The sequence below is a fragment of the Dermacentor albipictus genome, chromosome 1, assembly GCF_038994185.2.
Source record: "Dermacentor albipictus isolate Rhodes 1998 colony chromosome 1, USDA_Dalb.pri_finalv2, whole genome shotgun sequence".
Taxonomy (NCBI): domain Eukaryota; kingdom Metazoa; phylum Arthropoda; class Arachnida; order Ixodida; family Ixodidae; genus Dermacentor; species Dermacentor albipictus.
Window position 1 is genome coordinate 329,192,963 of NC_091821.1, and position 19,044 is coordinate 329,212,006.

At 44.0% G+C, this 19,044-nt stretch overlaps 1 protein-coding gene across 8 annotated transcripts in view; it reads right to left on the reverse strand.

The window, feature by feature from the left end:
* Window positions 1-509: 509 nt before the first annotated feature.
* LOC135909324 (lachesin-like) overlaps window positions 510-19,044 on the reverse strand; it is a 441,203-nt gene continuing 422,668 nt past the window's right edge. For all 8 annotated transcript variants that reach the window (XM_065441270.1, XM_065441264.1, XM_065441296.1 and 5 more), the window contains 3 exons: window positions 13,368-13,481; window positions 5,800-5,886; window positions 510-4,166 (listed from right to left, as the gene is read on the reverse strand). In XM_065441270.1, the coding sequence (XP_065297342.1) occupies window positions 4,072-4,166; window positions 5,800-5,886; window positions 13,368-13,481 (296 nt within the window). In that variant the 3' untranslated portion in view covers window positions 510-4,071. The remainder of the gene's footprint in view (window positions 4,167-5,799; window positions 5,887-13,367; window positions 13,482-19,044) is intronic.

Here is a 19,044-nt window from a genome sequence, read left to right on the forward strand (position 1 = left end):
GCATTAGTGGACGACGAGTCTCTATGTGGTCAGAAGTTACTCAAGTGCCGATCTTGCCGCTCCGTATGCTCATAAGAAGCTGGGGGCTCTTGCGATTTATTCGAGAATGATTGGCCTGTGCAAACGCCATGGCCTTGTAACGCTCTTTTTCAGCAACGATGGCTGACCGAGTGTTTTCATTCTCCTTCTCTCTATCCCGTATCGTTAATTATCCCGTCTCGCATTACCACGAGACGGAAAAGTAGTGCTTTGTAGACATGTGTTCTGAATAATTGAATTTTTGGCAAATATTTATGGGAATGATATCTCGTGCTGGCTTGAACTGTAGGGGCGCAAATGCTCTGTCAGGCATTTTGCCTTTACCTCTGCCCCCTACACGGAGAGAATCCGTGAAACAAACAATAAAGAAAAAAAAATAGAAAAGGTAGGGGTAGAACTCTACCGGTGAAGAAAAAAAACTAAAAAAAATAGTGCTAATGAACAAGCAAGTAAGTACACAGAGGCATTCATGATGTCATAAAAAAGAAAGATGGACTCCCTTTATTGTACTCATTGACGTACGTTTGGCACTTCAGAAACAGAAATTACGCGGTTAGGCGCATGATAATATGTACATGTTCTTGCTGCCATCACCACCATCACCAGCATCATCACACGTACATTTCTGCTGGTTTCCTTGCTGCCATCATCGTCGTCGATTCACTGTTGAGCTTCTGTGCGAGTACACAAGTGTATGTTATTTACAAGAAACCTTGACACCGTCCACACATGCGGAATTACCGATGCTGCGCAAATCCTGATTGGAAAATTATGAACTGTTTCGGTAAGCCTGATGGTCCACATCTTATTTCAAATTTCAAAGCTGAAATTGCAGTAAGCTAGGAGAAATGGGTGCAAACAACAGCGAACATTGTTCTTCTTGTTTTTTAATCTGCAGCGTATTCACTACAACGGCCGTCAGGCGCACGATATGCCGTCAATAATATCAAAGAAGTAATAAGTTTTCTTGGTGCTCTGTATTGAATAGGCGCAGGTATTATGATTATTATGTTTCTTCCTTAACGGTCATCGACATTTTATGACCATCGCATTTACTTAGGTGGTGGGTTTTCTAATAAATGTCAATGCAATCACCTATCAGTGTTCTTTTTTTTCAATTCGGCCTTCATCTTATATTACGGCTAACTTTCGGCAGTGTAATTTTGGGTAAACGTATGCGTGCAGCATGCGAGCAGTTCTGTGTGTGTGGAGCGATCTAATGGCCAACTGCTATGTATGTGTATATGTGGCAAGGGTAAGCAACTTTATTCAAAATTTTATCTCCCTCATCCGACCCCTTCCACCTACCCCAAATAAATAATAAGCTTGAACTGAATGTTGACATACATGCATTCGTAAGATGAACATGTTTTAAGCTGATTTCCTAAGCCAGGAACGTTTACACACCGTACATCATTCTCAATTTCAAAAACGCGTGATAGACTGCAATTTTCGTGCGCTCAAAATAGAAAAAGAAAGCATCAAGACGTCACAGGAGCAATCACACTGTCGGCGAATTCTTAAGGGTACTGGTCTGGTAGCCGACTGTTGGGACGGCAGCATGTGAAATAATGTTGTGACGTCTATAAGCCTCGCCGAGCGATAGCGTTAAGACGTGAATTATGTATGCGTTTTATTCTATACCGACATTGTATCGAGTATGCGCACTGCGATTACAACGACCAAGTGACTAGCGAACCCTGCTATCTTGATTGTTTCTTAGGGTTATGATGAACCTGTAAAACTACAATGTGATTGCTATTAACCTGATTACCCTTACTGGAAACCATAACTAGCTTCCGAGTACCCTCACATTTTCGATGTAAGAGAAATGAAAAAAATCTAAATATCTTGTTTGGTAAGTGAGTGCTACTTTTTTTCCTGGCATTAATAGTAAGTCTATAGAGACGCTACCAACTGTGTACCATTATTCCGACGACCATGGCGTAGAAGCTAATTATAGTCCACATTTTGCTTTACCGTCAACATAAAACGCGCGCTGTCGTGTCTATCCTATCCTATAGGAACATCGTGATTTTCTTTATGTTGGATTCGGGCATGCTTAATACGCCGAGTGCATTCTCAGTTGTTCACATTGTACAACGTTTTCTTGGTTTGGGTTCTCTTCTGATTTTTACATGTCGCGCCCAGATAAGCATCTTACAGCGAAACGCATATGCGCTTGCGCATTACTTCTCTCAGTGTCATTACCATAAATAACATTATACCTATAGATGCGTGCTTCAGCAGGAGCCTGTCAGTGAATACTGTCTCCTATATCTAGCGAACTCAGCCACTCCTGATATTATATTTGCTGTTAAGCTATTCTTAAGCATTTTCTGTTATACTGTAAAAGCAGCCAGAGAAATATATATTCAGCAAGAAAGTGAATATGAATTACCCAACAACCGCAGTTTTAATAAAGTGATAATTAAAGGAAGATATGATAGAGTGCAACATACCAAGAAAGTGACAAGCAACTTGTTTAAAATTACTGCATTTGACCGGTCGAAAAAGCTGCACGTTTCAGTTCAGTGACATGGAAATGTATATTTGAGAGTCAACACCACTCCAACAGAATTACATCATTGCACTCAGCGTTTTCTAGGAAAAACGAACATACTACGCCCGTGGGTTCACTTAAGTGCCAAACTCCACTCTGCTAATGAATTTTGTTCTTCTTCCCTTCAGTGTGCAAGAATACTGATATCAACTGCAGTTGCCGCCGGAGTTGCGTTATTCGTTATAGGCTGTACATGCTCAATTTGCATGCGTGACAGTGGTTCTAAAGCTGCTAAAGTGCGCTGCGAAATGACAACATTGTTTTGATCGATATACTACTTGTCTACGATATTTCGAGAATGCGTACTTGCAAAGCGATAACTTGATAAAGAGAATGAAATCGTTACGGACAGAAGGCTACGAAGTGCCTCTACCGTCGTTGATGACAACAGCAAAGGTGATTGATGAGTATCTGTCACTCACGACTGACTGTGGCAGATATGAATGATTAACTGTGCATTTGATAGAAACTAGAAAAATGAGTTTAAGAAACAGAATGGCGATTTGAACCCGCCAGTTCATTTGAACTCTTTGTGAAACTGGAACACTTAGAACGTGACTGTGAACACTACGCCGAAAAAAATGAAAGCACTGAAAATGGACATGACATTCACGTGCTTACCCACAGCCTCGCCACAGAATTACGTTTCTATAGTCGATCGTTTGTTCATTTTTTAGAGTTCTGGAATAAGATGAACTTCTTAATGAACCAGCATTGCAATGTTACCGGTGACCTCATTACCGTGCCAATTTAAAAGCTTCCAATGGAAGGCGGCTGTGGAAAAATCTTGTTAGGGAAACATATTTCCCGTCCTAGGTTGCTTTATGGTGCACTCAACTGAAAGTTGATTGCTTATGTTGCGTAAAACTAGCTAAAAGTGTTCCTTACAGTGTTCTTGGCTAGTTGCAGAATCTCTACGTACGTAAGCGGTAGTTTGGGCCCAACATAACTAGTAACAACCACGACAAATGCGCCTCACCTTCGCCCTTTGTGTAAAGAGAGAAAAGAAAAACGACGCCACGGGTAAATTCAAACACCCAAGCTCGTGTCAAAAACATGTCGTAGAGCCTGAACCGAGATAATCGCGTATGCCGCCCGAGTGTGCTGGGCGCGCCCACCGATGCAGTCGTTCCCGCGCGGAATGCGGGCCAGCGCGAAAGCGGGCAAACAAAAGCCCGAGAAGAAAAGAAAAAAAAAATGGCCAGTTCGCACAGCAGTATGGCAATGTCCGTCCTCTGTTTCGCTGCTTCGGGGAATTGCCTCGCGTCACGAAAGATTGGTGGCGATGTCCCGTTCGATTTTAGTTGAGCCGTTGGCGCGCCGTGCTGCTTCCCATGTGTCGTTGCCGCAATCGGGGGCCGTCACCCGGAGTGGCGCGGTTTCAGTCCCCCACAGCGAGCGTGACGATGGCAGCCCGCGCCGCAAGAGTCGCGTTTCCGACGCACGTTCAAGGGGGATGCCGCAACACGTCACGACAGGGCCGACACGAAGCCGATGACGAGAAGCAGCGACGTGGACAGAACTGAGCTCTTCAGGTGCGTTGAGCTACCGTGCAGCTGCAAATCTGCGGAAGTGAGAACAAAGAGGATCAACAGTATAGTAAGCAAGAGGACGAGTGAAATCGGTGAGGCTAAAGAAATAATAAGTGCCTTAGAAGCCATACTTCAAGAGTATATCGAATATTTGTGACTCAAAATGAAAACACGCACCTTTCTTTAAAGTGCTCACAAAAGAATGCGTCAACGTTAGAAAAAAAAATCACTCATTTGTACATATACATAATTAAATTTCGACAAGAATGAGGAAATGTAAGCAGAAAATGAAATGCAAACATAGCCACAACAGCGAAACACCTGTAACTAGGCAACGTGACAGTAAAAATCAGATTGGGTGCGTAATTCAGAGACACCCACATAGAACGCATTTCTGACGCATATTTAACAGAGGGCTAGTGTGCGTCGGTGCTTCTATTTTTGTTGGGCGCGATGACTGCGCTGTAACGTCTGTGGATGTTGGTTTCTTGTGTTTAACGATTAAATCGAACACCTCGTAGATAACAGGCCTGTGCACCTCACTTTATGACGTCATGCTACTTGGATCGAAATTTCTTCTTTCAAGCCCAGCGTGACGAAAGCAGTGACGTCCAAATTATCGCGGCCTAATAAGGAGCATGCCCATTAGATTCTATGGCAGTCGGGCAAGGTAGCATGACGACAGGGAACGAAGTGCACAGGGCTGTGCACAAACTAGGAGGCGTTGTTCTTTTAAGCGGGCACATCCACACCATCCACTTCAACTGCGACTTTTCGTTTCGGCTATCGCGTGCGGCCAGTGAACACGCCGACGCAGATAGTGAATACGCCGGAAATACGTCCCACGCCGTTTACACTTCAGCCTTTATTCCAGCTGGCCTCATGGGGAGAACCAGCCCACCGATTGGCAATGCGCACATTATTATAAGTATTAATCGTTACTAATTAAAAAATGAAATTATGGGGTTTCATGGTCCAAAACCATGACCTGTTACGAGGCACGCCGTAGTGGCGGACTCCGGGCTAATTTGGAGCACCTGCAGTTCTTTAATATGACTTAAATACAGGGCGTTTTTGCATTTCGTCCCCATTGATATGCGGTCGCCGCGGCCGGGATTCGATCCCGCGAACTTGTGCTTAGCAGCGAAACCCCATAGCCACCAACAACCGCGGCGGGTTATCATTAATAATACTAAACACGGTGGACTAAACACGTTGCATAGCACTGACATGTGTTTATAGAAACGCGTTCGTTTTGTCGTTATTTCCGGGAGTTCAGTTAATAAGCCTATTACACAACTCAGCTACGAAAGCCGATAGTCCTTTGTTTGTCATTCTGACACCTTCTCCGCGCTGAACCTTTGCAAATTGATATATGCGACATTTTCGTACAACTGCGAAGCGAAGACGTTACTTATGACGAAATATGAATACACCATGAAACTTCAACGTGTTTCATTACGTAAACATATTTCGCTAATTGTACCATATTTTGTCAAAATTTTATTGCTTACAAATGTGGTGGTGTAACGTCTCTCTTGACCTAATAATTTCCACCAGAGTGAATGATTACTTCAACGAGTTTATGCAGCCCTTTGCTGGCACACAAACACGCCCAAAAAATACCCCTCAAGCAAACGAGAGAAATACATAAAACACGCTTACCTCCAATTTTCACAACAGCCGGTGTGTAAGATGGCCGCTGATCTCTGGAAGCCTCGGAGAGATCTTGCGGTTTGGTTGTGACCACGGCTGAATTGAGACATAATAAATTGAAAAATATGAGGTTACACATTATTTGTCAAGCTCATAGCCACAGAAGAAGTTCTAACTGAAGAGTTTTTTATGATTTATACATTTAAGACCACTCTCAGTGTTCGACTATACAAGGCTAACTTAATGTAAATCATTCGTGTGTATACCAGAACACAGAAAATGATTCTACGCAACAAAAATTTTAGCTACAAAACATACTTGTTTGATAAAGTTAATGAATGCTGACTTGTGTAATGCACACGACGCAGAAAAAATGAATGTTAAATATCTCTTAAACACCAAGATAAATTAAGCAATCACAAAGAGCAGATAAGGTTACTATCTGTATCGTCACTTTCCTGCGCGGTTCAGGAAAAAAAAAAGTTGAAGAACCTTTACTCAAAAGACGATTTTCGGTTATGTAGTGCGTGATTCCGCTACAATAAAAAAAATATCAGCTAAAGAAATTTTTGCGCAATGAAAAACAATAAATTTTAGTTTGAATTTCAGAATTTATGGAATATAGTGCGCATCATGTCATTTTAGCTGAATTTATAGGCCTTTTGTTGAGTAAGTATGACAAATCTGGTAAGAATGCGATATTTTGCAACCAATTGGAAGATGTGTGTTACTATAACATCTTTGCCAATGTACGGTTAGTGTAAGAAATACTACATCTAAAGTTAGGAAGCAATGGCTTCTACCGTTGGTAGCATATGACTAAGCATCTGTTGGTTCTGTTTATAGGGCAAACGCATAAGAGCTCCCAATAATTAGCACTTCATAAGGATATAAACGTAAGCAATAACTATAAATTCCCATAAAAATTTTTCATGACATATGTCTTAAATATAATATCATGTCACGATACATATAATAAGATGTTACAAACTGGAGAGTCTCAGAACTTGTACTGCAGAAAAGTATGACTTATTTTTCGAAGGGTATATACACAACTTAAAGCCGAACATTACTTGGTAACATTCTTCCTTCCACCGCTCCTTGCGCGGTTCTTAACTTGTTCTCAAGCTTCTTTGTCAGTCTCAATGTTTCTGCCCCATATGTCAGCAGCGGTAAAATGCACTGATCGTATACATTGCTTTTCAATGATAATGGTAAGGTTCCAGTCGGTAGCTGACAGTATCTGCCGTATGCGTTTCAACCCATTTTTATACTTCTGTAAATTTTCTTCTCATGATCAGGGTTGCCTGTGAGTAATTGACCAAGGTAAACGTACTCCTTCATAGACTCTAAACGCTGACTGGCGATCGTGAACTATTGTTCCCTTGCCCGGCTATTCATCATTATCTTTGTCTTCTGCATATTAATCTTCAACCCCACTCTTATACTCTCTGTTAAGGTTCTCAATCATTTGTTGTAACTCGTCCCCAGTACTGGTGAACAGAATAATGCCATCTGAAAATCGAAGGATGCTGAGATATTCGCTGTTGATCCTTACTCTTAAGCCTTCCATGTTTAATAGCTTCAGTACTTCTTCCAAGCACGCATATTGTGTCTGCATATCTGACTCCTTCATTTATAGGTATCTTCCTACTTTTCTTGTGAAGAATTAGGGTAGCTGTGGAATCTCTGTAGATACTTTGCAAGATATTTGCGTAAGCATCCTGTACTCCTTGATTACGTAATGCCTCTATGACTGCTGGTTTGTGTACTGAATCAAATGCCTTTTCGTAATCTATGAAAGCCTTATAGAGAGGGTGATTGCACTCTGCAGATTTCTCAGTTACCTGATTCATGACATGGATGCCAACCATTGTAGAGTATCCCTAAATGAAACCTGCCTGTTCCCTTGGTTGACTTAAGTCCCGTATGGCCCTTATTCTGTTCGAGATTAATTTAGTAAATATTTTATATAATACTGGAAGTAAGAATGTTAGGCGTTATGTTAAGAGACAGTAAGAGAGCGGTGTGGATTAGGGAGCAAACACAGATAGCCGATATTCCAACTGACATTAAGAGAAAGAAATGGAGCTGGGCAGGTCATGTAATGCGTAGGTTAGATAACCGGTGGACCATTAGCGTTACAGAAAGGGTGCCAATAGAAGAGAACCGCAGTCGAGGATGGCAGAAGATTTAGGTGGGGTGATGAAATCAGGAAATTTGCGGGTGCTAGTTGGAATCGGTTGGCGCAGGAATGGAGTAGCCGGAGATCGCAGGGAGAGGCCTTCGTCTTGCAGTGCACATAAAATAGGCTGCTGCTGCCAGTGCTGCTGATGATGATAATGACTTCTTAAATTTCGTTCATCCTGAAACTGCAGGAGAAGTTGAATATTTATGCGACATTGCAGTATTTCACATTATTTGGTTCCCTGTATGCCGAAAAAGGCTGTGACTGTTTACAAGTCTATGTTATCTAGCCATCTTGCATGATTTCTTATACTTTATACTAGTTAAATATATACAACTAGTCGTTGCATAAGTTTATGACATCAGAGCGAACCAATTCGGGAAAAGGTAGGTATAGTCTACAACGGAAGGATGGTATCCGTTGTGCACAAAGGCTCGCGTCCGTAAAGAAGAAAGAACGGGGAAAATCGCTTGTGGTCTGCGTGGCGGTATTATAACAGTACGTCACGAAGGGCAGAATGCGGTCCCAATTGGTCTGGTCAGATGCGACGTGCATGGCTAATATTTCGCCGATAGTGTGGTTAAAGCGCTCAGTCATCCGTTAGTTTGCGGGTGGTATGCAGTAGTGGTACGGTGAATTACGTGGCATTCCTTGAGTAAGGCTGCTATAACGTCAGTGAGATAGACACGCCTCTGTATCTCAGGAATTCTCCGGGGCTCCATGGCGAAGTATGATGCTATGCAGAAGGAACCGGGCAACATCACGCGCAGATGCGTTAGGCAGGGCCGAAGTTTCTACGTAGGGCGTAAGATGGTCTATCGTCACAATCACCCAGCGGTTGTCATCTGAAGTACTCGGAAGGGGCTCATAAAGATCAACCCTGACGGGGTCAAAGGCACGTCCTGAACAAGGAAGTGGTTGCAGTGGAGCAGCTGAGGGACGAGGGGTATCCTTGCGGCATTGGCAAGCGAGGCAGCAGTGGACATATTGGCGGACGAATTGGCACATCCCACGCCAGTAATAACGGAGTCGCAGGCGCGCGTGTGTATTTAGTACTACCGCATGTGCGCATTGCGGGTCATCGTGAAAGGTTGCACATATGTCCAAACGTAGGTGCCACGGAACCACGAGTAACCATATGCGCCCATCCAAGAGGTAGTTGCGGCGGTATAGGAGCCCGTCACGAATAGATAAGTGGTGTGCTTGGCGACGCAATGCACAGCCAGTAGAAGGCGCTGGTGGGTGTGACAGAAAAGCCATCATAGCAACAATTCATTGATCCTCCTGCTGCTCCGAAAGCATGTAAGCATGTATGTGGCGGTGAGGGAGGAGCTGAATATTCGTACTTTTTGATAATTGGGCAGGCCTGACACTGAGGAGCGAGACAAGGCATCCGCGACCGGATGTTTTCGGCCAGAGTGGTAAAGCACTCGAATATCGTACTCTTCGAGGCGGAGCGCCCATCGAGCGAGGCGACCTAAAGGATCTTTCAATGACGACAACCAGCATAGTGCATGGTGGTCAGTTATGACGTCGAACAGGGGGCCGTAGAGGTAAGGTCAAAATATAGTTATGGCCCAAATGATAGCCAGGCATTCTTTTTTTGTAACGGAATAGTTTGCTTCCGCTTTCGTGATTGCGCGGCTAGCGAAGGCAACGACGTATTAATCGAAGCCAGTCTTTCGTTTTGCAAGAAAGCGCCAATGCCGCCGCCACTGGCATCCGTGTGTATTTCTGTCGGTGCGCTTGAGTCAAAATGTCGGAGGATGGGTTGGAAGACGACGCAGCGTCGTGAATGCGGCATCACAAACTGGCGCCCATGCCAAGAGGTCGTGGTTACCTACGAGAAGCTGCGTCAACGGCGCTATTGTGGATGCGAAGTTGCGGATGAAACGACGAAAGTAGAAGCATAGTCCGACGAAGCTGCGAAGCTTTTTTTCGGCGAGGGCTTGGAGTTTGGTTGAATCTGGCAGCACACCATCTTTCGAAACAACGTGGCCAAAGATGACTAGCCGCCGGGTGGCGAAGCGGCACTTCGTCAAGTTGAGCTGGAGTCCCGCATCGGTGAAGCAATTGAGCACGCATTTGAGTCGCGGCAGGTGAGAATAAATGTCCGGGGAGAAGATGACAATGTAGTCGAGATAACAAAGGCATGTCTGCCATTTGAGGCCCCGGAGGACGTTATCCATCATTCTTTCAAACGTTCCAGGTGCATTACAGAGGCCACAGGGCATCACGGTAAATTCTTATAAGCCGTCAGGCGCAACGAATGCCATTTTCGGGCGATGTGCCTCAGGCACCAGGACTTGCCAATAACCGGATCGTAAATCCAAGGACGAAAAGAATTCAAGGCCTTGGAGGCAGTTCAGTGCGTCGTTTATACGGAGAAGAGGATATACATCTTTCCGGGTTATCTTTCTTTTGACCAGCCCTAGCGGAGAAGCCCAAAGATTGTGTGATGGCTGTATTACACCGCGTTGGAGCATGTTTCCTACGTGCTCATCGAGGACACGGCGCTCCGTCGCAGACACACGGTATGTACGTTGCCGTAGAGGCGCATGGCTGCCAGTGTCGATGTGATGAATTGGCTCGAAATTGGTTAAAGAGGACGACCATCTGCGTGCGCTGACTCGGAGGGAGGTTGGGATCAATAGACGGAGCAAAGGTTTAATCACACCATGACGCAGATGCAGAGACAAAGAAGAGCCATGGCGTCAACCTGAAGAGGAGTCGAGTCGTCAGGCGCATCCAAGACAGAGCTTGTGTCGAATTCGTCAACAAAACGGAAGCACTCGCCATGATGTAAGCTTGATGAACACGAAAACGGATTCGAAACGTAAGGTGCGCTGGTGCCCTGGTGATAGGGAAGGAGGGCAAAAGGAAGGCAAGGGGGGATGACAGCATGCAGCAAGTTGAAATGGTGCGAAGAGAACTGTGGAATCGTAAAAAAAGCAGCACAGGAAACGGACACAATGGCGGAAGAGAAAGGAAGTATATGTCAGCGTCGGTGGCGACGAACATTCGAGCAGAAGGTAGAGGTACATTCGCAGGGAATAAACTAGGGTTTGAGCAGTTCGAGGAGATCGGAGTTGTTGCCTCCGGAACTGCGCCTTTTAGTTTTCCTCTTCAGCTGGAGGGTGGAGGACGATGTGGGACAAGCAACGTCGACGGGGAGATGGAGACCGACGAGTGTTGAAGATTTGGGGAATAGGAGACGAGGGAGTGAAGTGCGGAACTGGTAGCCCATAGCGGGACTGGAAGTCAGGAGCATTCCCTTGTAATCTCGCAGTATCGGGAGGATACCACCCCTGCCAGCGGCAGCACCGTGCCACGTGGCCAGCAAAGCCACACACGAAGCAGATCGGCCGGTTGTCTTGGGTACGCCACGGATTGTCAACCTAGGTTGGAGTGCACAATGCTGAGCCGGGCGTAGGGGCTGCGGAGGCGTGCAGACGTCGCTTATGGGCAAGCAGTTCGCAGCTGCAGAAGGCGAGCCGCAGAAACCGCTTGTGGGCGTGCAGTGCGCAACTTCAGACAGAGGTTTTGTCCTAGCGACGATGGCAACGTACGCGAGTGGAACCGGCGCTGATGGTGGCTGATTATTGAGAGGTAGTATGTCACTGACTTGTTCATGCATGACCCGTTGGAGTTCCGGGGACAAAGAGGACTCGGACGACTCGGTAGCAGGCAGCAGTAACAGTTGAAGCGCGACTTCCTCGCGAACAAATTGTTTGATTAGGTTGAGGAATGGGGAGTGGGCGGGAGCAGCACTGTAACTGTCGGTTAGGGCTGAAACCATGTCGCCCGGCGCGGCAGCTCAGCGCGTAGTAGGGCGTTGTTTGCGGAGCTCATCGTAGCTCGGGCACAGGGTAATGACCTCGTCAACCGTTTGAGAATTTTTCGCCAAGAGGATTTGGAAGGCCGTCATCCTCTATGCCCTTCAGGACATTCTTTATCTTTTCAGCGTCGGGCTTAGCAGGATTAATGCGCCGGCAAAGCTCAGCTACGTCTTCAATGTAGCTGGTGAAGTTTGCACCCTTTTGCCGAGCACGACTACGCAGTCATTGTTCTGCGCGAGGCTTGCGCACAGCAGTGCGACCGAAGACTTCTTTGAAATAATTTGTAAATGCTGTTCGGGTTCCAGAGATTCCGGAACCAGAGATTAGCGGCTCCAGAAAGATGGAACATGACGTGACATTATAGTCAGTTTAGCTGTGTCATCCCATTTGTTATGCGCACTCGCGCGGTCGTATGACGAGAGCCTATCCTCCACGTCATGGTGGTCTCTGCTACTGAAGATTTAAGGATCTCGTTGGTGTAGAGCACCGAAACAGACGATACGCAATGCCTGGGGAGGATCGGGCTGCGCGGCGTCCTCAGACACGGCAGAAACAGGTATGGAGCGTCCGGCCGTGAAGTTCCAGGTTCTTAAGGGGCCCAGAACCTCCACCAAATTCAAGAGGCCTTATAGCTTAATTGATGAAGCATTCAAAGAGTACAGCACCGCAGCAAAAGGTCCTACAGCTTAGGCAACACAGGCCCAAGGCTTCGAACAACTCGTTGTCGTCGTCTTTCACAGAGCAGTGCATGCTGCTCGTTCTTCTCCAGTACAAATCTTACACCATTTACATATTTGTTAACGTAGAGAACGTTTGCTTCCATTTCACCGTACGTTGTTTTCTTATTTTGGAGGGGTGCAGCCTACGCCCCAAGTTTGTCTGAATATACATCGAATTCTTATCACTTGTTTGCTGTTTTGCATAGTAAGAATAATATACACATAACTGTTTTTTTTTTTAATCTCCAACACTCTGCATTTTCTAAGTGACTACTGTCCTACTTCACATTTCATTTCATTTCATTTATTATACCCTCAAGACCACAAAGTATTACAGAGGGGAGTGGGGTAAAAAAAAAGGCTACATAACCTTTTTTTAACATAACATTCATCGTTTATAGAACTTCCTGTCGCCTGGTCCCCATACAGCCTGGTGCTCTAAAACCCTTTAGCAAATTTATCGGTATTTTGACTCATAAAGCAAAGGAAATTGATTGATTGATTGATTGATTGATTGATGGATTGATTGATTGATTGATTGATTGATTGATTGATTGATTGATTGATTGATTGATTGATTTCTGTGTCAGGGGTCCCGAAGACGCTGGCAACGGTGTTAAATTTACAGAAAGAGAAACATAAATGAAATAATATAACTCGAGCTGCTTTCAGCGAGTGCTACTAACCAAGTCGAGATGTGAACTGCGATGTTTTTATTCGCACTGCCTTTCGAAATCGGCATGCGCGTCGTTGCTTCCCGACTCATCGAAAGATGAGAGAAGTTAGCGACCTGCATGAATGCGCTATTGTTGAGTGCTCGGAGACACTCACCCCGATCGCTGGGCCTTGTCAGGGAGTTTCGCATTTGGCCGTTGCGCAATTTTTCCGATTTCGCTCGAAACGCCTCGGGCGAGTGGGACGTGGACGACGAGCTGGCTGGAATCTCTGCAGCATAAGAAGAAAAGCAGTGGCTTCCTGTCAGTATACTTGCGGAAATGCCTCTCTGACAATAAATCCACTCTTTACTACTCATCAATGCCGGCCAAAGAAAGTCTTAAGCTTACGGGTACCCAGTTATTTTTCTGCTTTATTCCTTCTAAAAAGAGCGAAACGACTCTTCCTGCCCGAGTATAGTCTTTATTGCCTACGAAAAAAAGACACACACAAAGAAAGTGTAGCTACTAACCTTGCCTTTGTTAGCGCACTATTTGTAATAGTGATGCACTACTTCTTAGAAAACTTGCAATAATTTATGAAACATTTATTCTCGTTTTGCTGTGGAATTTAGTACTGCTAGTAACGTCAGTAGTTCTCATCTTTGTGCCAATAAGTGCCGTATTTATTCACATTGAATGAAGGGCAACAGGTGAATCGCTAAAATGTCCGACAAAAGCGTTACAGCATGTTCAACGACGTAAAGAAAAGGGGTAATACGGCGGGAGCACTTTTTTATTTAATTGATATCATCGCATGAAGCTGCAGAAAAGTGAACGAGTCAATAGCAAGTAGACCAGCGATGAACGTTATCGTGACGTCACCGGAAAGAAGAGGGCTTACAAAGGGCAACACGTTGTCCAACAACATATGACCAAACGTAATAACTCTTCCTAGACAAAATAATACTTGCTCATGTAAATAATGTTCTTACTCATTGAGCAGATAAGTACTTGGTTGAATGGTATATGTATTTTTGTGTATTTGACCAGCTACTAGCCACATAGGCTGTTGGTCCAACTATCTTTGTATGCATTCCTCGAATTGTTTAAATAAAGCACATTGATTGATTGATTGATTGATTGATTGATTGATTGATTGATTGATTGATTGATTGATTGATTGATTGATTGATTGATCGATCGATCGATCGATATATAGTGATGATGTTGCTTCAGAATGATCACTTGATGCGACCTTGAGCAGCCGGCCTGTCTGTGGTTAAAGAAAATATAAAAATAGAAAAACCCGCCTATTGAAGCAATTCTATGTTTTTGTCCTTTTCATTGATAAACGGTTTTAAGGAAGGCTAGAGATAACTGATAGTTTAAGATTGTTGAATCCTTAGGCAACGTCAGACCAATGCAGGATTTGATGCGCGAAATGATGGAAGCGCCTGACATTTAAAGACAAAGTTAGAGTTATTAGTGAAAGATTAGAAAAGCATGATGGTCACTGTCTGTGCAGAGTGCCAATGCAGAATCTATTAGCCCCTGTCTATACCAAAGTGTTAAAAAGTTGCTCTTGACAAAAACCCTTCAATATAATGATTGTGGGAGGCTGTTTCAATTGACCTTTTCTTCTTGGTTTGGTTATGAGAGGATTTTGCGATGCAATAAAAAAATATTGTTTCACGGTTGTGACCTACATATATCTTGCGATATATTAGGCTGCCATTATCACGTTCCACATGATTGTAAGATGCCTCAATTTCTTTTCAGGACGCGATTATAAAAATGAATGATGTTTGCAGTGTGTAACAATACCCTGCCTGTTTCTGAACATGTCAGCACCTCCATTTGATGACACAGCTGTATCATACCTGAAACGTGAATATAAGACATTTTGCTGTCTCAATGAGCATTACACCATGCACGTTCTGCAGTGTAAATTACATTGTACGTGGTCTACCTCATACATGCATGGCTAAGAGGATGTCGATATTACGCATAATTTGCCGAATTACTCGCTTTTTGCCATGGCAAAGAAAGGCTCTGCTCAACGTAGTCATACTACTAGGTAACAACATTCTCTTTATTTATTTATTTATTAGTTACCTGCATCGCCCCGTAGGGCATTACAGCAGGGAGGTTACAAACTTGAATCAATACATCAACAAATTAGTTCAATGCGTGGTAAAAAGCATCATTTTCTGTAATATATACAATGGTCGATGGCAAACTGTTCCAATCTCGAACAGTTCTAACAAAAAAAGAATAACGGAAAACGTCACCCCTACAAGAAAATTCCCTGACCTTCAAACAGTGGTCAAGTCGCCTAGATATATAGTGTGGTGCCTGGATATATTTATCGCGGATTATGCCTGTTTTAGAATAATAAATATCGTGGAAAAATTTTAATCTAATATGCCTTCTACGATCCTTCAGCTCTTGCCATTTAAGTTTAAGTTTGCTTTCTGTCATGCTAAGCTGCCGGCTATAATTACCAAGAACAAATCTAACTGCCCTATTCTGGATTTTTTCTAATTTGTTTATAAGCTCAGATGTGTGTGGGTCCCAACAAACACATCCATATTCAAGTATTGAACGTACATGACTAAAGTACAACTGCGTCTTCAAGTTACTCGGTAGATGACTAAAATTGCGCCGCAAGAATCCCAAAACTGATGCTGCCTTATTTCCAATATAGTTAACATGCTTGTTCCATCGTAAATCAGAAGTAAAAAACACACCTAGATATTTAAATTCCTTGCTTACTTTTAGAGTTGAATCATGAATTCTATACCTATAGGGATGATTAGCTCGTTTTCTTGTAAAGGTGACGTGAACAGTCTTATTTATATTTAACGACATATCCCAACGCACACACCAGTCTGCGATAGTGTTTAGGTCAACTTGCAGGATTTGTGAATCAGAAATGGTATCTATGACTCTATAAACAACACAATCATCGGCAAACATCCTGAATGAAGACTGTATACCAGCTGAAATATCATTAATATACAACAAAAACAATAGTGGCCCCAACACGGAGCCTTGGGGAACTCCCGACGTAACTGATGCATATTGCGAAGATATACCGTTCAGAACCACAGCCTGTTTCCGCAATGACAAATATTCGGCAATCCACGCTATTATTTTACCATCCAAGTTATAAGCTTTTAATTTTGAGAGTAGGAGACTGTGTGCGACTACATCAAACGCTTTACTGAAATCCAAAAATACGCAGTCCACAACGTGTTGCTTATCAACTGCCGAGGCTAAATCATGAATAAACTCTACCAACTGTGTATTGCACGATAAACCACGCCTGAAACCATGTTGGCAGGGACTTAGGAGATTATGCTTAGTTAAGTGGGCCATAACACAACTGTATATTACATGCTCCATAATTTTGCAGGTTATACTAGTTAAGGAAACGGGCCTGTAGTTCTGAACGGAGTTACGCACCCCACTCTTATGTATGGGCACGACTCGCGCTAACTTCCAATCATCTGGCATATCAGTTTCATTGAGGGACTTCTGAAACATCCGGACGAAATAAAAGCATAACGCGTCCGCACAGTTCCGTATGATAGCGGCAGGAATGTCATCAGGGCCGCATGCCTTAGCCTGGTTCACATCTTTTAATAATTTACGGATACCATCGACGCAAAAGGTAACTTCTGGCATGGGGTCTATTTCAGCAGGTAATTCAAAACAGACAGTACGTGAGCTAGACGGCAAAAAGACAGATGAAAAATAACGGCTAAAAATTTCAACTTTAGACTCATTATCATGAATAATAGTTTCCTCATTTTTCAAAGCAGGTATTGATCTGTTGTCTTTGCCATTACGCTTCACATACCTCCAAAATTCTTTGGTATCCCTGACAAGTCTTTCTCCTAGATTAAAGAAATAGAAGTCCTTAGCGATGTCGGACTTTTGCCTAAATTCAGTTTTTGTTGCTTTCAGCAAGGCCAAATGCTCTGGCGAATTAGACGCCTTATATCTTTGATAGTTTCGTCGTTGTCGTCGAACAAGGGCACGTAACTCTGTGTTAAACCAGGGTTTGTCTCGAGCTCGCCTACTTGATATAACTCGTGATGGGACAAAAGCTTCACGTAGTTCGAACAATTTCAATTTGAAGGTATTCCATAGTTGTTCGATATCTAGATTATCTGCGAGTGCATCAAAAGTTGGAAAGAACGACTCGAAAGCAGCGCTAATCGCCTCGTAGTTGGCCCTGCTGTAGGCATAAATCTTTCGACTAGGTGTTTTCGCAACCTTCACATACTGAACTGATAAATCTGCTAGAACAACGTTGTGATCGCTCAAACCTGGCAATCTGCTAGTGCCTCTTCCTTGGCACTAGGCTTTGATTTTGGCCTGCTGCAGGTCTTGAAGAAAATAAGTTTATCGCCACGAAATCTTTTTAGATTACCTCGGTCACGTTTTCGAATGTACATTCCGCACCTAATTCTTTAATCTTAGGCCACTTTAACTATTCTTCAACTTTTTGCTGTGTTTCCATTTATTGATGCCAGTGCGTGATCGTCTATATTATATTACCGTATAAATTAACGATGCCTATGGGAGGGAAAAATATAGATGAAGCCGTTTTGCTTCCGAACATTTCATTTGCACTTCCAGTAAGCCTACCCATATCCCTAGAAGAATAAAGTTTTATCCGGGTAAAAAAGATCAGTGCAAACTTTACCTGGTCTGGGCATTTGCGAGAACTGCAGGTGACGCTAATCTAGGCGCTTAGTAGGGTCGTCTTTAAACGAGTTCCTCGCGCGTAATGTCGCCGGCAACGACAGTGGTAATCAGAAGTCAATGCCCGATATCTTGACTGTCTACTCTGCAACGAACAACAGCGAAGTCTCTGGCTGCGTGCTTACGCCACGGCATGGACGAAACCCTGGGACAGCTCCTAACTATTCCTTTCGATTACGCCGGGAAGGCACCTCCTACACCGACAGCAACCTACCGTCAACGCATTCGCCGCTCCTTCTGCGCAACGACTGGGCTTTCCCTGGCGACACCGTATCTTAGTTGACTGCGGGACACGGAGATTAGTGTTGCGGAAGACTGGCGTTTCGCTGGGCGGCCGCACTTGCGCAAAGATACGAGGGGCGCGACGACGTGGTCTCCCAGTACACGTCTATTGCGAAACTGGGGCCGTGTGGGACGACTAACACCGTTCGGGGAACAACGGCAGAGCAGGTGGCATGGCTTGGTTGACTTGGTTAGCGAGGACACGGTGGTCCCGTTAGCGCTGTGGTATACTCACTCTAGAGGACGCCCAAAAAGCTATTGTCAGTTGTACACGCCGAGACGCTGTTGTACGCTAGTGCCTATTTGTACTCCAAGTGGCTAAGCGCCATAATGAGATGTACATGAAAGACGATAGGAAAGCAACAGCAGAAATAGTTGGTTGATTGATATCCACTTTGAGTGGCTCGTAGCCACTATGAGGGATTGGACACGTATGGGTTGAGTTAGGAAAATAATTTGTCGAGTCCAAAAGGAAAGTCTAATGAGAAATTTTGAACACATAAACAATAAATAAGATAAGATAAAGAGTCAGGCATTCAGCAAGCAAATCATCCCTATTCAGTTGTGAATTAACTTAGCAGCTGCACCGACATTTCTGTGACAGGGTCCTAGACGGGAGGCTCTTGAAGATAAAGTGTCGAAAATCGCAAGATTAAATCCAACAGTGCTAAATCGTCTTCTTAAAATATGTTTCGTTAATGATGAGAAATGGCAGCATTATAAGATGTGTTCCATCCTCTCATACCCACCACAATATGAGCACAAGGGGAAGGGTGCCAGACCAGATCTATGCA